Genomic DNA, 23,422 nt, shown 5'->3' on the forward strand with positions numbered 1-23,422 from the left:
GTCAGAACCTGTTCCGGGCGAGGAGGCTGTTCCGGGCTGTCCAGAGTGGAGCGCATCGACACCTCCTGAACAGAGGGTGAGCGGTCCTCTCGGTGCCGATGCCTGCTGGGTGCCGAATCCCTCGGCGACCCAGAGCTCTCGGTGCCGACATGGGGAGGAGACCGGTGTCGATGCTTCTTCGACTTCTTCCGAAGCATGTCACCGGAGCTCCCCGGCACCGACGAGGAGGACGTAGAATCCATCCGTCGCTTCCTCGGGGCCGAGACCGAAGGGGGCCGAGACCGAAGAGGGTCGATCCCGGGGGGGCTGTACCGCAGGAGCCCTCAGGGTAGGAGGAGACCCACCCGAAGGCTCACCACCACCAGCAGGGGAATGGACAGCCCTCACCTGCACTCCTGACGATGCACCTCCGTCCGACGACATCAGCAGACGAAGTCTCGGTACCACCGACGTCGATGCAGTCGCCCGATGCCTCGGCGCCGATGCAGAGGTCCGATGCCTCGATGCAGTCGATGGAGCGGCAGCCAAGGAAGATGGTCCGGACGCTGACGACATCGATGCACTCGATGCCTCCGGTGCCGATGCCGACGAAGAGCCCGAGAACAAAACGTTCCACTGGGCTAATCTCGCTACCTGAGTCCGCCTTTGTAACAGGGAACACAGACTGCAGTTCTGAGGGCGGTGCTGGGCCCCTAGACACTGAAGACACGCAGAGTGCCTATCAGTGAGCGAGATTACTCGGGCGCACTGGGTGCACTTCTTGAAGCCGCTGGAAGGCTTCGATGTCATGGGCGGAAAAATCACGCCGGCGAAATCAAAAGCCGAAATGGCGAAAATTGAAGCACCAAAATTTAGAGGGAGAAAAATCTCGACCGAGGCCAAAAGAGGCCTACCCCGACAACGAAAGAAAACTTACGGGGCAAAAACTGAGAAATACGGGAAGGGCAGAAAACCCGAAAGGGTCTTCCGGAACACTACCGGAGCGCTTCCCGAACTTTTTCAAGGAAAAAACAGCAAAAAACACGTCGAAAAGGACGCGCGAGGTCGACTCTCTGGGGCACGAACGGCGTAACACGACCGTACCGAGCGCGGACGAAAGAAGACTGGCCGGCTCGAGCCGGTTTCGGGCGGGAAGACGGCCGCGCATGCGCGGTGCGCATGGGCGCGCGAGGACTAGCAAAGGCCTTTGCTAGTAAACTTTCCGATGGAGGGGGCTGCCGAGGACGTCAACCCATCAGTGAGAACAAGCAGCCTGCTTGTCCTCGGAGAAACTCATTTTACATGGTATGTGATACTTTATATGTATACCTGAGTTTGATTTGTCCTTGCCTTTCTCAGGGCACAGACTGGAGAAGTCTGCCCAGTACTGTTCTTGTACTAAATTCTGAAGATAATATCGAAGCCCCTTAAAATTTACACTCCAGCCCATCCCTATCTATTCAGTCACGATCAGGGCATAGACCGTAGAAGTCTGCCCAGCTCCCGTTTTGTTTCCCAATTACCAGCGTAGTCACCTAATCTCTGCTAATATTTCACGGAACCATTCCTTCTAAACAGGATTCCTTTGTGTTTATCCCACACATGTTTGAATTCCATTACCGTTTTCATCTCCACCACCACCTCCCGCGGGAGGGCATTCCACATATCCACCACCCTCTCTGTGAAAAAATACTTCCCGACATTAATCCTGAGTCTGCCCCCCTTCAACTTCAATTCATGTCCTCTAGCTCTACTGCCTTCCCATCTCTGGAAAAGGTTCATTTGCGTATTATTACCTTTCAAATATTTGAAAGTCTGTATCATATCACCCCTGTTTCTCCTTTCCTGCAAGATATACATGTTCAGGTCAGCAAGTCTCTCCTCGTACGGTTTGCAACGCAAATCCAATACCATTTTTGTAGCTTTTCTTGCACCGCTTCTAGTCTTTTTACATCTTTAGCAAGATAAGGCCTCCAAAACTGAACACAATATTCCAAGTGGGGCCCTCATCAACGACTTGTAGAGGGGCATCAACACCTCCTTTCTTCTGCTGGTTATGCCCCTCTCTACGTAGCCTAGCATCCTTCTGGCCATGGCTGTTGCCTTGTCTCATTGTTTCTTCACCTTCAGATCCTCAGACACCAACACCCCAAGGTCTCTCTCCTGAGTCGAGCTTACTAATCACTCCCCTCCTATCCGGTACCTCTTTTGGGTTTCCACACCCCAAATGCATCACTCTACACTCTTGGCATGTACTGTATAATGCGCTCCCAGGGGGGGGCTACAGAAGCTTGTTTGTTTGGGTAGTCCTGTGGCCTGTAGGGTAGGAGGTCAGATTTAACTTTGATCCAATGATATAAGAGGGGAGGTGCTTCGCCAGGTATTTAGAGTGCATGGGAAAATTGACGTCAGACACTCCGAGCTGAGTAGGGATCGTTCTGACGGTGACCCATCAGGGGTTAGTGTCCGATAATGATTCTGGAAGAAAAACATTATACGATGTTTCATTGTTGTAAGTAGGGCTGTATGATCGTGGTTAAACTATATGTTCCAGTGTGAGTGCGTGATTGTTGACTGACTGTAGATTTCCGTTTCTGAAGAAGTTCTACGAAACTCGGCCTGAGTTAAAGGGATTGATTGTCTGAATAAGGTAGACTAGGATGAATGAATCACAAGTGGTTTAAAGGGGAAAGGAGCACGAACTTGCCATAACCCAAAGGGAAGTATGGTTTGTTGATGTCACATGTATTATAACTCTATCTAGCGCAGATATCCTTTAACTTTTTAAGGGCTGAACTATATATATTTAGGGACTCATGCATAGTGGGGGTTCAGCTTATTTGATTCACAGCTAGGGAATGACCTCAGGTACTTTCTTATACATGTACACTAGGATAAATAATTCTGTGCGAAGTTTGATTTAAATGTTTAAAATCTGTTTAAAAGCTTGGCAATATTTCATGTTATCCTGAGTGACTTAGCTGTATGTACATACATCATAGTGGAAGGTGGAACTTTTAATGTGCTAAGATGGTTCCCTTGTGACACTACCGCATATTCCTTTTGGGATATAATGGTTGGAACTGGTATGGACTGAGCACATTAATATATAATTCATTTTATAAGCTCTCTGGATGGAGATGGCATTTAAGAATTTTTGATTCTAATTTTGAGTTTAAGTAGAGTGCATTTTTCTAGACTCAAAAGGATATTTGGTAGTTCTTCCAGTTAATAGTTTATTAAATTTTAACTGCCAGACCCTCGACCATTCTTCTAATGTTCGGAGATCCCTTCTCATCGTTTCTACTCCCTCCAGGGTATCCACTCAATTGGCTGTTTACGTGTCATCCGCAAAAAGGCACACCTTTCCTTCCAACCCATCAGCAATATCTCCCACAAATATATTAAACAGAATAGGCCCCCAGCACCGACCCCTGAGGAACTCCACTGCTCACCTTCCTTTCCTCTGAGCGGATTCCATTTACCACTACCCTCTGCCACCTGTCGGTCAACCAGTTTCTTATCCAGTTCACCACTTTCGGTTCTAAGTTCAACCCTTCCAGCTTATTCACGAGTCTTCTGTGGGGGACCGTATCAAAGGCTTTGCTGAAGTCCAAGTAGATTACATCTAGCGCACGTCCCTCATCCAGTTCTTTGGCCACCCAGTCAAAAAAGTCAATAAGATTCGTTTGGCAGGATTTTCCTTTGGTAAAGTCATGTTGCCTCGGGTCCTGTAACTCGTGGGTTTCTAGAAAGTTAACTATCCTTTCTTTCAGCAGCGACTCCATTATTTTTCCTACCACCGACGTGAGACTTACCGGTCTGTAGTTTCCTACCCTGTTCTCCACTTTTGTGAAGAGGGACCACATCCGCTCATCTCCAATCTCGCGGAACCACTCCCATCTCTAAAGATCTATTAAATAAATCTTTAAGAGGTCAGGACCTCTCTGAGCTCCTTCAGTATCCTGGGATGTATCCCATCCGGCCCCATAGCTTTGTCCACCTTCAGATTCTCCAGCTGTTTATTAACTTTCTTCCGTGAACGGCACAGTATCCACTCCATTCCCAGACGTTCCCTTGGCAGCCAACCACGGTCCTTCTCCAGGATTTTCCTCAATGAACACCGAAAAGAAATAATTGTTTAGCACGTTCACTTTATCTTCATCACTCTCCACATAGCCATTCTCATTATCTTTCAGTCTCGCAATTCCATTCCTATCTCTTCTTTCTCCAATATATCTGAAAAGGTCTTGTCACCTCTCTTTACATCTTTACCCATTTTTTCTTCCGCTCGCGCTTTTGCTAGCCGTATTTATCTCTTCGCTTCTTTCCGTTTAATCTGATAATCTTTTCCATGATCCTCTCGTTGCGTTCTTTTGTATTTCTTGAACAAAGCCTCTTTTGCTCTTATTTTTTCAGCTACTTGTTTGGCGAAGCATATAGGCTTCCTGCTTCTCTTGTTTTTGTTTACTTTCCTCACAAAAAAAATTAGTCACCATATTTATAGCAGCCTTTAGCTTGGACCACTGTTTTTCCACTTCTCCTACGTTTTCCCAAGCCAACAGCTCCTTCTTCAAGTATTTATTTATTTGTTGCATTTGTATCCCACATTTTCCCACCTATTTGCAGGCTCAATGTGGCTTACATTGTTCCGTGATGGCGATCGCCAATTCCGGTATGACAAATAGTGAGTGGTATTGCGTTACAGTTCCTGAGTGACAGAATACATTATGTAGTCAAGGAGGAAGAGTTAAGTTTTGTCCAGTTCTGGTATGAGTTTCGTTGTGTTGCAGGGTTCAGGTGTTTAAGTTGGATCGTTATGGTATGCATTTTTGAACAAGTTGGTTTTTTAATGATTTCCGGAAGTTTGTTAGGCCGTGCATTGTTTTCATGACATTTGGTAGTGCATTCCATAGTTGCTTGCTTATGTAGGAGAAGCTGGATGCATAGGTTGATTTATATTTTAGTCCTTTGCACCTTGGGTAGTGGAGATTTAGGTATGTGCATGTTGATCTTTTTGTGTTTCTGGTTGGTAAGTCTATGAGGTCTGCCACGTATACCGGGGCCTCGCCGTGAATAACTTTATGAACCAGGGTGCAAATTTTGAACGCAATTCGTTCTTTGATTGGGAGCCAATGCAGTTTTTCTCTTAAGGGTTTGGCGCTTTCGAATCTCGTTTTTCCAAATATGAGTCTGGCTGTGGTGTTTTGGGCAGTTTAGAGTTTCTTAATGATATGTTCTTTGCATCCCGCACGGATTCCATTGCCGTAGTCTAGGTGGCTTAGTACCATTGATTGTAACAGGCTGCAGAATATTTCCCTCGGGAAGAAAGGTTTTACTCGTTTGAGTTTCCAAATTGAGCGGAACGTTTTCTTTGTTGCATTTTTCGCTTGGCTTTCTAGCGTGAGGTTTCAGTCAATTGTAACTCCGAGAATTTTCAGGCTGTCTGAAACAGGAAGGGTGTAATCTGGGGTGTTTATATTGGTGGGTTTGTTCGTGTCGTATTTGGATGAGAGGATGAGACTGTTTTTTCTGCACTGAGTTTTAGTTGGAATGCACCTGCCCATGAGTTCATGATTTGCAGGCTGAGCTTGATTTTGTTTGTGATTTCTGTTAGATCGGTTTGTACGGGATGTATATTGTGACATCATCTGCATAGATGTAAGGGTTAAGGCCTTGGATGGATAGGGATTTGGCTAGTGGGGTCATCATTAGTTGAAAAGGGTCGGTGATAAACGGTGATCCTTGGGGTACTCCACATTCTGGTTTCCATGGTGATGATATGTTCGAATTTGATATCACTTGGTATGTTCTTGTGGTTAGGAAACCCTTGATCCAATAGAGTGGAGGAGTGGCCTAGTGGTTAGGGTGGTGGACTTTGGTCCTGGGGAACTGAGGAACTGAGTTCGATTCCCACTTCAGGCACAGGCAGCTCCTTGTGACTCTGGGCAAGTCACTTATCTCTCCATTGCCCCATGTAAGCCGCATTCAGACTGCCATGAGTGGGAAAATGCGGGGTACAAATGTAACAAAAAAAAAAAAAGTACACTTCCACCAATCCCAAAGTATTCTAGGATGTTTAGTAGTATTTTATGGTTTACTATGTCGAACGCACTAGACATGTTGAAATGTAGGAGAAGTATGTTTTTGCCAGTTGCAATTTCTTGTTTGAATTTGGTTAGGAGAATAATTAGTACCGTTTCAGTGCTGGAGCGAAATCCTGATTGTGATTCATGTAATATTGAGAATTTGTTTAAGTGGTCGGTAAGTTGCTTGGTTACCATGCTTTCTAGCAGTTTGACTACCAGAGGGATAGATGCTACCAGGCGGTAGTTGGTGATTTCATTTGCTTTTTTCTTTGTATCTTTAGGTATTGGGGTGAGTAGTATGTTGCCTTTGTCCTTAGGAAAGAGTCCATGTTGCAGCATGTAGTTTAGGTGTAATGTGAGGTCTGCTATGAAGCGTTGAGGGGCGGATTTTATTAGGTAGTTGGGGCATGTGTTTAGTTTGCAGTGAGTCTTGGTGAACCTGTTCATCGCTTGGATGACGATTTCATCGGTAAGGAGAGCGAAGTTTGTCCAGATTCGGTCTGCTGGATATTCACCGTGGATTGGGTCCAGACAGTCAGTGAATTTTTCGATGTCGGTTGTGTTCTGTGGTAACTTATTGTGTAAGTTTACAATTTGAAGTATTTAGCAAGTTTGTCTGCAGATGGGGTGTCTGTGTTGGTTGTGGTAACCAATGTGATATCTAGTAATTTGTTCAAGATATAGTTTGTTCGTGTCTTTGTAGTCTGGCCCTATTTTGGTTTTGTAGTAAGGCCTTTTGGTTTGTCTTATTGCATATTTGTATTTTCTTTGCGTTTGTTTCCATGCGTTGAGTGTGTGTACATCTTTTAATTTTTTCCATGCTCGTTCAAGCCTCCTAGCTTGTTTTTTTTTTTAGTTTTTTCAGTTCTTCCTTATACCACGGTATCAATTTATGTCTTTGTGAGGTTCTTGTTTGTAGTGGTGCTATTTCGTCTAATATGCTTCTGCATGTGTTATCCCAATCTAGGAGATAGTGTATCGAGTCCGTTTGAGCTGTCCATTCATTATTGCGTATCTGTTGCCAGACTATTTCAGAGTCTATTTGGCCTCTCGTGGTGTAGGTTGTGTGTTCTTGTGTATGGTATGAGCCTTTTTTTCGCCATTGTAGGGATAGGTTTAATTTGTAGTGGTCTGACCATGGTGTGTCTGTCCATTTTGTATCTGATAGTATTAGGTTCTGGTCTGTAGACAGTTTGTCTGTGATAAGGTCAAGTGTGTGTCCTTTGACATGGTTGCTTGCATATGTGGCCAGTTAAGGCCCCATAGTTGGAGGAATTCCTTGCATTCTCGTGCATTGGTAGAGTTAGGGTCTTCTAGGTGTAGGTTGATGTCACCTAGTATAAGCAGATTGGAGTTAGATATGCAGGTGTTTGATATGAAATACATGAAGTGTGATTTGCATTCGTTCCAGTTACATTATTTTGAGTGCATTTTAGCACTACAATATTTGAAAAGAGACATACAAATTCCTTTGATATCTGGATAGAATAAGCAACCATCACATGGTGAGAAGACTCCTGACGCAGGCCTGAACAGCAGAAACACAGCTGTGTTGAGTCCCTTTCTCCCAACTTGTCTATGGTTAATAAAGTATATATTTTTCAATTTTATATTAAAAAAGTGTCACCATTTTTTAAATATTTTTATGTTTGTGTTTTTGTTAGTCATCTTCACTGTTTTGCCTTTTGGTCTGTAAAACAAGACACAGTTTAGGTGGTCAAGCAAGGTTGTATGGTGGATTCTGATTGAGGCGATTTCAAGTTGGGGTGTTATGGACTTGGCTACGGTTACTGCGGTGAAATGGAATCTATGGATTAGTGCTATGCCTCCGCCTCTTTTTTCTTTTCTGGTCCAGTGAGTGATTTTGTAACCTGGGGGGCATAGATCTAGAATTATGGGGTCCTTTTGATCGTGGATCTAGGTTTCACTGATGAATAGTAGATCGAGGTTGTCTGCCATGATCCAATCTGTTATTGTTGTTGCTTTGTTAACTACTGATCTGGCGTTGATGTATCCCACTTGAAATTTTTGGTAGGGGTCAGCTATGTTCAGTGTTGTGTTGATTTTTATTAGTTGTCTATTCTCTTGTATGGGTTTATGATGACCTTTCTTTCCTTTGTGTTGATGTTGCCCGCATGTTGGAGATCTTCCATTATTTTGGTTGTTGTCAGTTTGGTGGGATGTGTTGTTATCTAGACAGTCTAGTGAAATTGTGTATTGTGGGTATGATGTTGGTTTCTGTGAGTGGGGTGATTAGTGTATGGTGGGTCAGGGATATGGAGTAAATTATTAGGAGCAATTTGACGGTGTTCATTGTGGTGTTGATTTGCTTTGGGCTGCTGGATGACCGCGTTATGGTTATGTTGTTGGGCTTTGTTCTTTGGGATGGTATCTATGGAGGTAGCGGCTCTGAGTGCCTTATAATATTGGTGAGCGGGTTTAATTGGTTAAAATGACATTTACTCACAGTTAGTTGTTCAGATATTTTTCCTATAGATCTGAGAGGTAGAGCTATTTCAGAGATTGGAGATAGAAGTCTGATGGAGAGGTGGCTTTAATTCCGGGCAGTTGTGCCAGTTGAGCCAGTAGAGGTAGTTCAGAGCTGGGTGGTCGGAACATGCAGGCCTTTCATCGCCATGCCCCAGTTCTGTGGAGACTGTCCTCCTTGGTGCCCTCGTTTCTCCTCGCTTACTCCCCTGGTGTCTCCGTCACGGCGCCCAACTAGACGCTCGAACGCGTGCTATTGCGGCCGCGCGCTCCCGTGCACTCCCTGACTGGGGCGAATCCCGGACTCCTCACCTCTCCCAGCTGGATGACCGGACTCCTAGTCTCTCCTGGCTGGACGAGTGAGCGAAGGCCACGCACTCCTGTGTGCTCCCTGACCGTGGTGAGGCCCGGACGCCTTGCGTCTCCTGGCTGGATGATCGAGCGAAGGTCGAGGCCAAAGATCATACCACCTCTGCTCCGGTCATTGCCCACTGCTCACTGCTTCTCTCCCGGTGGCTGGGCGGTGTGCTGGGGCTGGAATGCAAACCGCCCACGTCCCAGTCAACTGGCGCCCCTCCTACTCTGCGGCTCCGGATGGGTGGCCGACACAGAAGGGCAGACCGCCTCTGCTCCGGTCGCTACCCATCAGCTGCCCTTCGCCGCGACTGAAGGTGACTGCAATGGGGGTGGGATGGTGGGCTGGGTCCGTTGCTGGTTAGGCCTGGGGTGAGACCGACCGCCAACCCTTGGCTCCGTCGCTAGCCCCTGTGGGGAGAGGTTCGCTTGCCTCTCCCTTCTATGGGGGGGTGGTAGCGGCTCCCACCATCGGCCAGATCAGGCCCCCTGAGCCGTGTCTGCCCTGCACAGCCTTCATTCGGTCACAGAGCTCATCAGGGTCTGTCTTGCTCCGGCGCCATCTGTATTCCCCCATTTTATCAAAATCAGTACGTCTGAAATCCAGTACTTTGAGTTTTGTGCATCCGCACTCCGCCTTCGCCCTTATACCAAACCATACGGTGTGATGATCACTATTACATAGGTGCGCACCCACCCGGATATCGGAAACACTACCTCCATTAGTGAGCACTAGATCCAGCATCGACCCTTCCCTCATGGGTTCCTTCACCATTTCTCTGAGCGGTGACCTGATGACTCTCTTGGACTAAAAAGGCTCTGATCAACCCATCATCAAGATAAGGATGCACCCCAATACCCTCTTGCCTCAAGAAAGTCGCCACTACCACCATCACCTTTGAAAAGGTCTTGGGAGTCATAGTGAGGCCGAAAGGCATTACTTGGAACTGATAGTGTGGTCCCAAAATTGCAAACCAAAAGAAACATCAATATGGTGGCCAAATGGGAATGTGCAGGTAAGCTTCCTTGAAATCTAACGCAGTGAGATATTCCCCTGGTTGCCACTGCCACGACAAAGTGCAATGTCTCTATGCGGAAGTGCCTGACTCAGAAAAAGCAATTAACCTTTTTGAGATTGAGAACCAGATGGTAGGACCCTCCCTTCTTTGATACCACGTAACAGTTGGAGTAAAGCCCCTGTCCTTGTTCGAGTCACTCCTAACTCTTTTAACAAGTGTATCGTGGAAAGAACTGACACTCACTTGCGTGAAGCAATTACCAGGGACTCCAAGAAAAAAAAAAATCTATGATGGGAGAGGAGAATTTTAAATTTGTAGCCTTCTTTGATAATCTTTAGGACTCACTGGTCTGTAATAATCTTGGTCCACTCCTTGTAAAAATGGGACAACTGTCCCCCCAATCTTTTGTCATGAAGAATGGACCGAGATCAATGTTTCCTCTAAGGAGTGGCCTAGTGTGTGCAAATATTTTGTGTGTGTGAGCAATAAGTTTTAAAAACCAACAATCTGAGTGCCAGTATTAGTAATGAATTTCTGTATATAGCACAAAAACAAAAAAACACTTTTGTGACCAAACGTGTAAAATCTGTGAGCAACACTCCTAAAATGTACGAGCAATCGCTCATGCACTCCGCTTAGAGGGAATATTGACCAGGACCCCATCATTGTAAGGGATGTGAAACAGCTGAGAACCTGGAAGCCTGGGTGGAAGATCACTTATCAGAGTGAAAGGATTGCTTCTGTTGATATCTGGATTTCTGAAAGGAAGAACACCGACTAGGGCGATACCTTTTATTATCCTTAAGACGAGGACGAGCCTGAGCAGATCTAATAAGCTTCTAGGGGTTAAATGGGCAGTATTCACAATGGAGAAGGGTAGTTATTGGGGTTCCTCAGGGGTCTGTGCTAGGACAGCTGCTTTTTAATATATTTATAAATGATTTAGAGATGGGAGTAACTAGCGAGGTAATTAAATTTGCTGATGACACAAAGATATTCAAAGTCGTTAACTCTCTACAGGATTTAGAAGTATTTAGCAGGATTGTTTAAAATTACAGAAGGATCTTACAAGACTGGGAGACTGGGCGGCTAAATGGCAGATGACATTTAATGTGAGCAAGTGCAAGGTGATGCATGTGGGGAAAAAAAGAACCCGAATTATAGCTACGTCATGCAAGGTTCCACGTTAGGAGTTACGGACCAAGAAAGGGATCTGGGTGTCGTCGTCGATAATACACTGAAACCTTCTGCTCAGTGTGCTGCTGCAGCTAGGAAAGCGAATAGAATGTTGGGTATTATTAGGAAAGGTATGGAAAACAGGTGTGAGGATGTTATAATGCCATTATATCGCTCCATGGTGTGACCGCACCTTGAGTATTGTGTTCAATTCTGGTCGCCGCATCTTAAGAAAGATATAGTGGAATTGGAAAAGGTGCAGCGAAGGGCGACTAAAATGATAGCAGGGATGGGACGACTTCCCTATAAAGAAAGACTAAGGAGGCTAGGGCTTTTCAGCTTGGAGAAGAGACGGCTGAGGGGAGACATGATAGAGGTATATAAAATAATGAGTGGAGTGGAACAGGTGGATGTGAAGCGTCTGTTCACGCTTTCCAAAAATACTAGGACTAGGGGGCATGCAATGAAACTACAGTGTAGTAAATTTAAAACAAATCGGAGAAAATTTTTCTTCAACCAACGTGTAATTAAACTCTGGAATTCGTTGCCGGAGAAAGTGGTGAAGGCGGTTAGCTTAGCAGAGTTTAAAAAGGGGTTGGACGGTTTCCTAAAGGACAAGTCCATAAACCGCTACTAAATGGACTTGGGAAAAATCCACAATTCCGGGAATAACATGAATAGAATGTTTGTACGTTTGGGAAGCTTGCCAGGTGCCCTTGGCTTGGATTGGCCGCTGTCATGGACAGGATGCTGGGCTCGATGGATCCTTGGTCTTTTCCTACTGTGGCATTACTTATGTAGGTTTATACTCAGGTAAACACGGATTTAGAGTCACCCAGGTGCTTGACTAATTTTCTAGATTCTCACCAAACAAAAGCTTCACCTGGACGGAACATTGGTAAGGTAAAATTATGTATAATCATACCTGATAATTTTCTTTCCATTAATCATAGCTGATCAATCCATAGACTGGTGGGTTGTGTCCATCTACCAGCAGGTGGAGATAGAGAGCAAACTTTTGCCTCCCTATATGTGGTCATGTGCTGCCGGAAACTCCTCAGTATGTCGATATCAAAGCTCCATCTGCAGGACTCAGCACTTAGAGAATTACACCCACAAAGGGACACTCTGCCCAGCTCACCACCGCCGAAACGGGGGAGGGGAATTAACCCAGCTCATCCCACACAAGTGGGGGAGGGGAATTAACCCAGCTCATCCCCACACAAGTGGGGGAGGGGAATCCGTCCAGCTCATCCCCGTGGAGCGGGGGAGGGACACCACACCCGCCGATGCGGGGGGATCTGGCTTATCCTGCAACCGCAACCGCGGGAGGAGCTGACTGACCCTAGCACCGCCGAAGCGGGAGGGGTACAAAACTGCCCTACAACCGCACGAAGCGGGAGGGAGTGCCGGCAGAATTTATGTCTCAATCCAGCCCCGTAAAACGGAGGGGAGAGGAATGCAGCAGCTCACTGTAACACAAACTCGTCTCAACTCTTGAAGAATCCAAGTGAAAAAACTTGAACCCGAAGTCTTCCTGAAGTAACTGAAGACTAAACTTGAACCTGAAATGCAACCAGAATAGAAACCATACAGATATCTGGGCGGGGCTATGGATTGATCAGCTATGATTAATGGAAAGAAAATTATCAGGTATGATTACACATAATTTTACCTTCCATATCATCAAGCTGATCAATCCATAGACTGGTGGGATGTACCGAAGCAGTACTCACCCAGGGCGGGACATAGAAATCCCTGAACTCAACACTGAAGCTCCACACCGGGCCTCCGCCCGTGCCGCCACAGTCAAGCGGTAATGCTTGGAGAATGTATGGGCCGATGCCCAAGTTGCCGCCTTGCATATCTCTTCCAAGGAGACGGACCCGGCCTCTGCCATCGAGGCCGCCTGAGCTCTAGTGAAGTGAGCCTTCAGCTGGATAGGCGGCACCTTCCCCGCGGCCACATAAGCCGCGGCAATGACTTCCTTGACCCATCTTGCCACTGGAGGCTTAGCAGCCTGCAGACCCTTACGAGGACCTGCCAACAGGACAAACAGATGATCCGATTTCCGGAAATCATTGGTCACTTCCAAGTATCTGATGATGACTCGTCTCACATCCAGATATTTAAGAGCAGAGTACTCCTCTGGGTAGTCCTCCCTACGAAAGGAAGGGAGACAGAGCTGCTGATTCACATGGAAGCGAGAAACAATCTTGGGCAGGAAGGAAGGCACTGTGCGAATAGTCACTCCTGCCTCAGTGAACTGCAGAAAAGACTCTCGACATGAGAGTGCCTGGAGCTCGGAAACTCTTCTGGCTGAAGGATAGCCACCAAAAAGACTGCTTTCAACGTCAGGTCTTTCAGAGATGCCCTCAACAAGGGTTCAAAAGGCGGCTTCTGTAATGCTCTGAGCACCAGGTTAAAATTCCACGCAGGCACCATTGAGTGCAGAGGAGGGCGCAGGTGTTTAACTCCCTTGAGAAAACGCACCACATCTGGCTACGAAGCCAGGGAAGCACCCTTCAGGCGGTCCCTGAAGCAAGCCAGGGCCGCTACCTGGACTTAAAGGGAACTGAGCGACAGGCCTTTCTCCAGACCTTCTTGCAGGAATGCCAACACTGAAGAAATTGGAGCAGTGAATGAAGAAAATGAGCCTGCTTCGCCACGCTGCAAAGGTACGCCAAACCCTGGCGTAAGCAGTAAAAGTAGAGCGCTTCCTCGCTCTCAGCATAGTGGCGATGAACTTGTCTGAGAAGTCCTTCTTCCTCAGACGCTGCCGCTCAATAGCCAGGCCGTAAGCCCAAAGGGGGAGGGATCCTCCATCACCACGGGACCCTGATGTAACAGACCCTGCTCCACTGGCAGCCCCACCAGGATTATCCAGCCCGGATGCTTTGCCAATCGGTCTAGCACCCTGCCCAACATGGGCCAGGGCGGGAACACATAGAGAAGCTCTTGTGTTGGCCACTGTTAGAGGAGAGCATCGACTCCCAGAGATCGAGGGTCCCGTCCTCTGCTGAAAAAGCGCGGCACTTGGCAACTGGCCGATGACGCCAATAGATCTAGGCTCGGCTGGCCCCAGCGCTTCGTGATATCCAAGAACACCTGAGCCGATAACTGCCACTCTCCGGGATCCAAGGTATGGCGACTGAGAAAGTCCGCCTTGACATTCATGACTCCGGCAATGTGGGCTGCTGACAGCTGCTCCAGGCTCGCTACCGCCCACTGGCATAGATTCATGGCTGCCTTGGCCAGAGGGGCCCTCTTGGTACCTCCCTGGCGGTTGACATAGACCACAGCCGTGGCATTGTCCAACAGGACCCGTACTGGCTTCAACGCCAGTACCGGGATGAACTCCAAAAACGCCAACCGAATGGCTCTGAGTTCCAGGAGGTTGATAGACCACTTTGCCTCTGCAGGAGACCAGAGCCCCTGCGCTGTCCTTCCCAAGAAGAGGGCTCCCCAGCCCGACAAAGAGGCGTCCGTCGTGACGACAATCCACTCCGGGGTCACCAGAGGCATTCCTGCAGACAACTTGTCTGTCTGCGTCCACCAGCTCAGCGCCTTGCGCACTGCTGGGTCCAAGGGAAGGCGCACAGCATAATCCTCCGACATCGGAGTCCAGCGCAGCAGCAGAGATTGTCGAAGTGGTCTCATATGAGCCCTGGCCCAGGGCACTACATCCATCGTGGCCGACATAGAGCCCAACAGCTGCACATAGTCCCAAGTCCGAATAGGAGAGGCTACTAGGAACTAGTCCACCTGAGCCTGAAGCTTGACAATCCAATTGTCTGGCAGGAACACTCTGCCCACTTGGGTGTCGAATCGAACTCCCAGATGCTCCAGGGACTGAGTCGGGCGCAGCTGGCTTTTCTCCCAGTTGATGATCCACCTCAGGGAGCTCGAAAGAGCAACCACCCGGTTCACAGCTTTGCCGCACTCTGCATAAGAGGGGCTTGGATCAACCAGTCGTCCAGATAAGAATGGACTTGAACTCCTTCCTTCCACAGGAAGGCCGCGATGACCACCATTACTTTGGAGAAGGTCCGCGGAGCAGTAGCCAACCCGAACGGGAGGGCTCTGAACTGGAAGTGTCGACCAGTACTGCAAAACGCAAAAAGCGTTGATGAGGAGGCCAGATGGGAATATGCAAGTACGCGTCCTTGAAGTCCAAGGATGCCAGGAACTCTCCTGCCTTCACTGCCGCTATAACAGAGCGGAGGGTCTCCATGCGAAAGTGCCGAACTTTCAAGGCCCAATGGACCCCTTGAGGTCGAGGATAGGCCGTACAGAACCTCCTTTCTTTGGAATCACAAAGAAAAAGGAGTAACGTCCCTTGCCAGGCTGATTCTCTGGCACCGGAACGACCGCCCCCAGGCGGAACAGATTGTCCAAGGTCTGCTGCACTGCCACAGCTTTGACCGGAGACTTGCAGGGAGAGAGTACAAACCCGTCTTTTAAGGGTCGGCAGAACTCTAGCTTGTAGCCGTCTCTGATGACTTCCAGCACTCAAGCGTCTGAAGTTATTGTGGTCCACTCGCCCATAAACGAGGACAGCCGTCCTCCAATCTGCACTGAGGCGTGGACCAAGGCCCCGTCATTGGGTACGAGACCCTGGGGGAGGACCGGAGGGAGCACCTCCGGGACGGCGGTCTCTGCGAAAGGAATGCTGCTTGGGGGAGAAGTTCCTCTTGAAGGAAGAGAGGGCAGAGGAGCCCGACCTGCCCGGGCGGTACCGACGGGCTTCCTGAGCCCGTCCTCTGGAGGTACCAGGGCGAGTACTAGCCCGAGCCCTGACCTCTGGTAACTTCTTGCCCTTAGACGTGCCGAGATCGGTCACGATTTTGTCCAGCTCGACCCCAAAGAGCAGCTTGCCTTTAAAAGGCAATATAGCCAGGCGGGATTTAGAGGCATGGTCAGCAGACCAATGTTTCAGCCAAAGCCACCGCCGCGCAGAGATTGTCTGAGCCATGCCTTTAGCTGAGGCTCTCAAGACATCATACAGCAAGTCTGCCAAATAGGCTAAGCCCGATTCCAGGGCCGGCCAAACAGCCCTCAAGGAATGATCCGAGGGGGAAGCCCGCTGCACCATAGTCAGGCACGCCCTGGCCACATAGGAGCCGCAAACTGAGGCCTGCAAACTTAAAGCAGCCGCCTCAAAGGACGACCTTAAGGCCGCCTCCAATTTTCTGTCTTGGGCGTCCTTTAGGGCCGTGCCACCTTCCACTGGTAACGCCGTTTTCTTAGTCACCGCAGTGATTAAAGAATCCACGGTAGGCCACAGAAAGGCCTCACGTTCACCTTCAGGCAAAGGATAGCGGCGGGACATAGCCCTAGCCACTTTAAGGCTCGCTTCCGGGACATCCCATTGAGCCGAAATTAAGGAGTGCATGGCATCATGCATGTGGAAGGTTCTAGGCGGGCGCTTCGTCCCCAGCATAATGGCAGAGCCAACAGGGGCTGAGGGAGAGACGTCCTCCGGAGAGGAAATCTTCAAAATGCCCATGGCCTGCACTAACAGGTTGGGCAAATCCTCTGAGCTAAAGAGCCACTGCAGAGGGGTCATCCGCTCCATCCGAGCGGGGATCCGTCTCCTCCAAGGAATCCGCAAAGGACCGTTGGGAGACCTCAGACACGCTGCCCTCATCTACATCGGAGGAGACAAAGTCCTCCAAGGCCTGGGAATCAACCCGAGGGCGTTTACCTCTGGGAACCTCAACCTCTTTACCAGACGAGGGAGCAGGGGCAGCGTTTGCATGAGGAAAGCCTGATGCAGCAGCAAAACAAACACGGGGGAGAAACCCCCCAGACTGTGCACTTCCGCAGCCTGGGCAACAGCCCTAGACGCACCCTCAACCGGCGCTCGCAAGAGCGGGGGAGAGACATGCTGCGCATCCAAAATGGCGTCCGGCGCGACACTCCGCAAAGGAGCCGCGCGGGAAGAACGGCGCTTAACTTTAGCCGCTTGTGCCGTCGCCCAAATTAAGGGCGTTCATGGCATTAATGTCTCCAACCTCAAGGGCGGCCCACGAAGAAGCCGTCCGAGCCGCGTGGCCGGCCAAGATGGCGGAGGCGAGGAGCGGGGGATGGGCGTTTATGGCGGGAAAAACCGCCACGCCGGAGGAAGGACCGGGACATTCATCGGTCACGAAACTGTCACCCAACAAGGGCGAATCAGGCTGTAAGACCCCCGCATCCCCTCTAGAAGCGCTCAAGCGATCCGGGGAGCGACCCTTTGCGCCCTCGCCCTCCGACGCCATATGCCACGAGGAGAAGAATCGGGGAACCCCCTGCCCGCTATAAAAAGGTAAAAATTACCTGCTGTCCACTCCGAGCTGTAACGAACTGGTGTCCCAGTGAGTAGCTGCAATGAACGTTTAAATAAACGTCGAAATAAACGCCTTTAAGGACGTTTAAAAATTTTTTTTTTTTTTTTTAACGGAGCCAGCGGGAGGGGGGAGAAAAGGAGGGACCTGGCACCACCAGGTTTGCACTTGCTCAAAAGAGCCCTCAACCCCAGGCACTCAACAAAACCTAAATATTAGGCTTGGAGGCCTAGCCAGAGCTGCTGCTGTGTGTGACCACCACCTGCTGAGATAGAGAACATACTGAGGAGTTTCCGGCAGCACATGACCACATATAGGGAGGCAAAAGTTTGCTCTCTATCTCCACCTGCTGGTAGATGGACACAACCCACCAGTCTATGGATTGATCAGCTTGATGATATGGAAATGGTGCTTAGAGGCAGCATCCGTCACCCAGTGGCGTAGCCACAATAAATGCCTAGCCATAACTGCCAATGACATTTGGTTATCAGACTCCCAAATAAGATCATACAAAGTCTGCCAGATAAGCCAAGCCCATTTCCATGCTAGGGAGCTCAAAGTCTAGCCGAGAATCAGAATCTGCTAAAGTGTCTGCTGCCTGCTGAACCCAGCTAAGGCATGTCCTGGCTGCATAAAAACAAAAGATAGCTGCCTTTAGAGAAAGCACAGAGAATTCAAAAGAAAGCTTTAACAATGACTATTTTCCTATCCTGTACATCTTTTAAAGCTATTCCACCTTCCACAGGCAAAGTGGTCTTTTTAGTCACTGCAGTCAACCTTGGGTAACTTGAATTTTTCAAGCTCCTCCTGAGAAATGGGATAGACACGAGACATGGCTCTGGCCACTCTAAGGCTTGTATCTGGAATAGCCCATTGCCAGTAAAAAATTCTTGGTGCTAGCCATCTTAGGGTTAGAAGGTTGTCGTCTGATAATCAGAAGCAAAAATACTGAGAACTTCCAAAGCCTTTGTAATAAAGGTAGATAACTTCTCTTTGTGAAATACCCAAACTGCTGGCTCCTTGTGATCTTGGGCAAGTCACTTAACCCTCCATTGCCTCAGGTACAAACTTAGATTGTGAGCCCTCCTGGGACAGAGAAATATCCACTCTTTGTGAAATACCCAAACTGCTGGCTCCTTGTGATCTTGGGCAAGTCACTTAACCCTCCATTGCCTCAGGTACAAACTTAGATTGTGAGCCCTCCTGGGACAGAGAAATATCCAGAGTACCTGAACGTAACTCACCTTGAGCTACTACTGAAAAAGGTGTGAACAAAAAAAAAAAAAAATAGGATAATCAGCTTCAACATTAAATCAATTCCTCCTCCTGAGCCCCATCAGGCATCTGAGAAGTCAGAAAAGCAACCGACATGACTCCTAAAGATACATGAGAAGACGGTGGGGGATTATCTTCCACCTCAAAAACAGCTTCTACTCATCTCTGTTTAGATGGCGGGTCAATCTGCAGAGGCTGAGAAGTTTGTAGAGACCTAGACAGCACTACTGATTTAGAAGGCAAAGCAGCCTGAGACTCAGAATGCTGATGACAGTGTTTAAGAAGATAGGCTTGGAGTAATAATAACACTAATTTTGGCTAGAAAGGCTCTAGAGTTGCCACAAGGACAATCGGCCCTGACACAGCAGAATTCACACTGGTAGAGGCAGAATTCAAAGAAATATCACAGACTGAGCTATCAATGAAGTAATAGCAAAATTGCTGCGGGACCTTGGATATAAACCATGGCTGAGGCACAGAGCTGAGAAGAACGCAGTTGCAAGTCTCTCACGCAGGAGGATGACGATTATTCCCTGAGAATGGAAGCATTTTCCCTTGAGTCAGAGCTTGAGAAGCCTACCAAACATTGACCTGACACTACTCTATGCTTCCTCACCTCTGCCGTCATTGTAACAAAAATGAAAGCAAAACCGCGGGGTCCCCCAAAGGAACTCTCTACCAAAGCTGAAAATGGGGGAAAAGTCACTTCACTGACAAGAGCTGCCATAATCCCCTCCACAAGTCAACTGCAGAATGAAGTGCTAACAATGCCTGTACCTCCGAATGTATTTTTTTGTTTTTTTTTATGTAGTCCTGTGATTAAGGAAATGGAGGAATGGCAGGAGGGGGGTGGGTAGAGACCTGGCACCAGTAGAGAATCCACAAACGTGGAGAACTCAACGAAATCCCACGGATAGTCACAATACAACAAAACAGTGGGTAAAAAAACAGGAGTTCCAGAGTGAAGATGAACCAAACTTTATTAATCAGTATATTGACTCGACACAACGTTGTGTTTCGGCCAAAGGGCCTACATCAGGAGTCTAAATACTTGAGAACGATAATGATGATCCAGAATTAGCAATGTTGTAAAATACAGTCTGTATTGTAGTGGTCTTAAAAAAGACCTTTGTTCTGAAACGTGAGCCAGATCTCTCTACTGAACCAGGAAACCCAGAACAGGAGCTTCCAGCAAGATGAGACCAGGAGCTTGTGAGAGACCGTCCACCCCCTGCTGGAGATAGAGATACTAATTGATCAATGAGCACACTGTCCTATATGACAAAAGTTCAGTTTAGTGCTCTCTATCTCCACCTGCTGATAGATGGTCACAACCCATAATAAATCTATGGATTCATCTGCTGCTGATGCTGACAAGGAAAACAGATTTAGACACATATACATATATGGACAGGAGTTGAAAAGAAGTCCATCAGCCAGCATGCTTTACCCACTTTTTATAAGAAAGAGCAAAGTGGGTTTTGCATCCCCCCCCCCTCCTGAAAGCCTTTTGCAATATTGTGGTTAAATGTCACATCTATGCTACAGTATTGAAATAAAATGGTTTAAAAAGCCCTTTAAATCACTAAACAAGTTAAGTGGTGTTGCTTAGACTTTAAAGGTTACAAGCTATGACAGCAGTGTTTAAGCACATTAACCAACTAACAAACTCTTGCACCTTGAAAGACAGCAGTACACAAAGTCTGAAATGGTGAAAGCATGCACCTGCTGTGAAAAATGATGGCACTTAAAAAAAAAAAAACCAAGGACAACTTCTATGTTAGCTGTTCCTTCTTGAAAGTGTTCCACAGGTATAAAGGCTACCAGCTTATCCTCATAAGCAAGAAAAGACAAACCTTTTATAGCTTCTCATGCTTTATATTTTTGAACCCCCAGTTTCTTCTTGCGACTTTTCACTTTTGCTTGATTATAATCAGGGCTGGGACCCAGCGCTATAACACTTCATTCACATCTACAGTGTACGTGTGGATTTTCTCCCTATTTCATACCACTTTCTACCTTACTTTTTAATCCCCGTTGTGACAATAGCTCTTATTCAGTAGTGATGTTCCAGGGCTCTTTCTATTGTAATCATAAGCGCCAAGTTCAGCCTGTAGATGTCACCACTGCACAATAATCAATTCCACCCACCCTTTCCAAGAACTGTGAATGCTGACTACAGCCTCAGCTGACTGGGAAAGTAAAAAAATTTAACCCAGGAGTTGAGTTCAGGTCCCTCTGTACTAAGCCACCAGACCAGCCTCGCACTCCTCTTTAAAATTACCTGAGTGAATCCAAGTTTAATACGTCTTTGTTTGAACGTCTTGGCAAACTGCTCTAGCTCCTCAAGGTCACTGGGTTCCTCCAAGTTAGGAGTGTCGATGCGCTTTGGTGTTGACTGGTTCTGTGGAAGTGGCTGAACCGGGGTCGCTGCTATTGTGCGTGTTGGGGTTGCTGGCTGTTGGGGGGGGGGGGAGAAAGAGAAGAGAGATGTAAAATTTATTTCTACTCAATGCAGGGTCAGGCATAAAAAGCAGGAGTGGGGAGAGAAATAAAGAGCATGTGAAGATGTAAAGAAAATTAACCAATTCTATTATTTACAAAGCCCATTTATTTCAGTATTTCAAAACAGTCCATAAAAACAGTCTGCTTTCTATTGAAGTAGTCAATGCAGCATCAACTGTGTTCCTGTGCAATTCTCCTTTATCACAATGCCAGTTTTCTTGCATCAAATTTATCAGGGAAAACAGAAATGTACCCAGGTGATCACATCGTCTTCAATCTCCACAATCATGTAAGGATCATTATCTCAATGTTTTTCTGTCCCAACAATATTAAAATACTAGTAAAAAAGGCCCATTTCTGACACAAATGAAATGGGTGCTAGCAAGGTTTTCCTCGGAGTGTGTATGTTTGAGAGAGTGACTTTGTGTGAGAGAGAGAGTGAATGTACGAGTGTGTGTGTGTGACAGAGAGAGAGTGAGTGTGGGTACGAGTGTGTCTCTGAGAGAGAGAGTGTGTGTGTGTGAGAATGAGAATGTGTGCGAGTGCGTATGTGAGCCACAGTGAGTGTCAGAGAAAGAGAGAGTGTGTTTCATACAGATACAGTATGTGTGAGAGAGTGTGCGATACACAGACTCTCTGTGAGACCGAGAAAGTGTTTGAGAGTGGCTGTGTGACACATAGAGAGTGTGAGAGACAGTGTGAGAGAACGACACTGACTGTGAGATACCTCCCCCCCTCCCTCTCTGGTCTCAGGACCCCCCCCCCCCCCCCGCTGAATTGGGAGGGGGTGGAGACATAGCTGCCGAGAGGGGGGTGGCAGGGGGGACAAAATTCCCCAGGCCCGTGGCTCCAAGGGGGGCCTGGCGCCGCAGTCCCACCCACCCTCCGTCGTCGACCGTCTGCCCTCTGCATTGAAATCGCAGTCTCACCTCTGTGAAACCAGCGCTGCAAGCAGCAGAATGCCTCCCTTTGGGCCTCCTTCCCTCCGTGTCCCGCCCTCATCTGATGCAACTTCCACGAGGGCGGGACGCAAGGAGGGCCGAAGGGAGGCATTCTGCTGCCTGCAGTGCTGCTTTCACGGAGTTGAGACTGCAATTTCAATGCAGGGGGCCCAGCCTGGTGGCAGTGACCTCGGGGGTGGGGGTTGGGTGGAGGGGTGGAAGCGGTGGCGACGTTGGCTGCGGACCCAGGGGGAGAGCGTTGTGTGTCTGGGAAGGGGGTTGTCAGGGAGGCAGCAAGTGGCTTGCAGGGGGGTGGTAGCGGTGGCAGTACCGGCAGTGTTGATGTCGGCGACGTTGGGCGCGGATTGAGGGTACGTTGGTGTGCCTCGTACTGCTATCCTGTGGTTGGTCACTGCTGCTTGTGACGAACCAGGAAGCACGCAAACGTCAAGACAGGACATGGAAACAGCCAGCACGAACCCTACAAACCCTTCACTGCCATGGAGTCAGCTTCAGAATGTTGGAGGTGCTTTTTATAATAGTAGATTATGGTGTTTACATTGTTTCATTAGATGAGATATCCTACTTTACTGTGTCTTTCTGTGGTTCCCAAACCTGTACTGGGGGAACTCCCAGCCAGTCAGATTTTCAGGATATCCACAATAAACATTAGAGAGAGCGCTCTGCATTGCAGTGAGGGAGGTGCTCATTGGGGATATCATGAAAACCTGACTAGCTAGAGGTTCCCAGCGATGAGGTGTGTGACCATTTCTAACTTATTATTACAAAATCTTCATTTGTCTGTACTTACCATTTTTCCTATACTAGCTATGAATCATCTTATCCATTAGTCCACTATCCAATGCTGCAATTATGACTCCTTTTTAGGTTTAAATTCACCACCTTAATCAGTCACATGTCAGCATTTTTCATTTAATTTCAAGGCAGTATACATAAAAACATTCATAACAAAAAAAAAAAAAAATCATACAATGTAATACATAAGAACTAAAACTTATGGACAGAAACTTCACCAAAGAAATTTAATCAAGCACATCATACCCTAGAAGAAAATAGGGATAGAGGAGATATGATACAGACATTTAAATATTTGAATGATATCAATTCTACAAACAAATATTTTCCAGAGATAGAAAAGTGGTAAAACTAAACTAGAGGACTTAAATTGAATTTGCAGTGTGGTAGACTTAGGGAGTAATGTCAGGAAATATTTCATCATGGAGAGGGAGATGTTAATCACATCTGGA

At 47.7% G+C, this 23,422-nt stretch overlaps 1 protein-coding gene across 2 annotated transcripts in view; it reads right to left on the reverse strand.

Annotated features, from left to right (window-relative positions):
- Positions 1 to 23,422, reverse strand: part of POU2F1 (POU class 2 homeobox 1) — a 419,716-nt gene that overhangs the window by 157,978 nt on the left and 238,316 nt on the right. For both annotated transcript variants that reach the window (XM_030203955.1, XM_030203956.1), the window contains exon 9: positions 20,993 to 21,166. In XM_030203955.1, the coding sequence (XP_030059815.1) occupies positions 20,993 to 21,166 (174 nt within the window). The remainder of the gene's footprint in view (positions 1 to 20,992; positions 21,167 to 23,422) is intronic.

Source organism: Microcaecilia unicolor, chromosome 5, assembly GCF_901765095.1.
Source record: "Microcaecilia unicolor chromosome 5, aMicUni1.1, whole genome shotgun sequence".
Taxonomy (NCBI): Eukaryota; Metazoa; Chordata; class Amphibia; order Gymnophiona; family Siphonopidae; genus Microcaecilia; species Microcaecilia unicolor.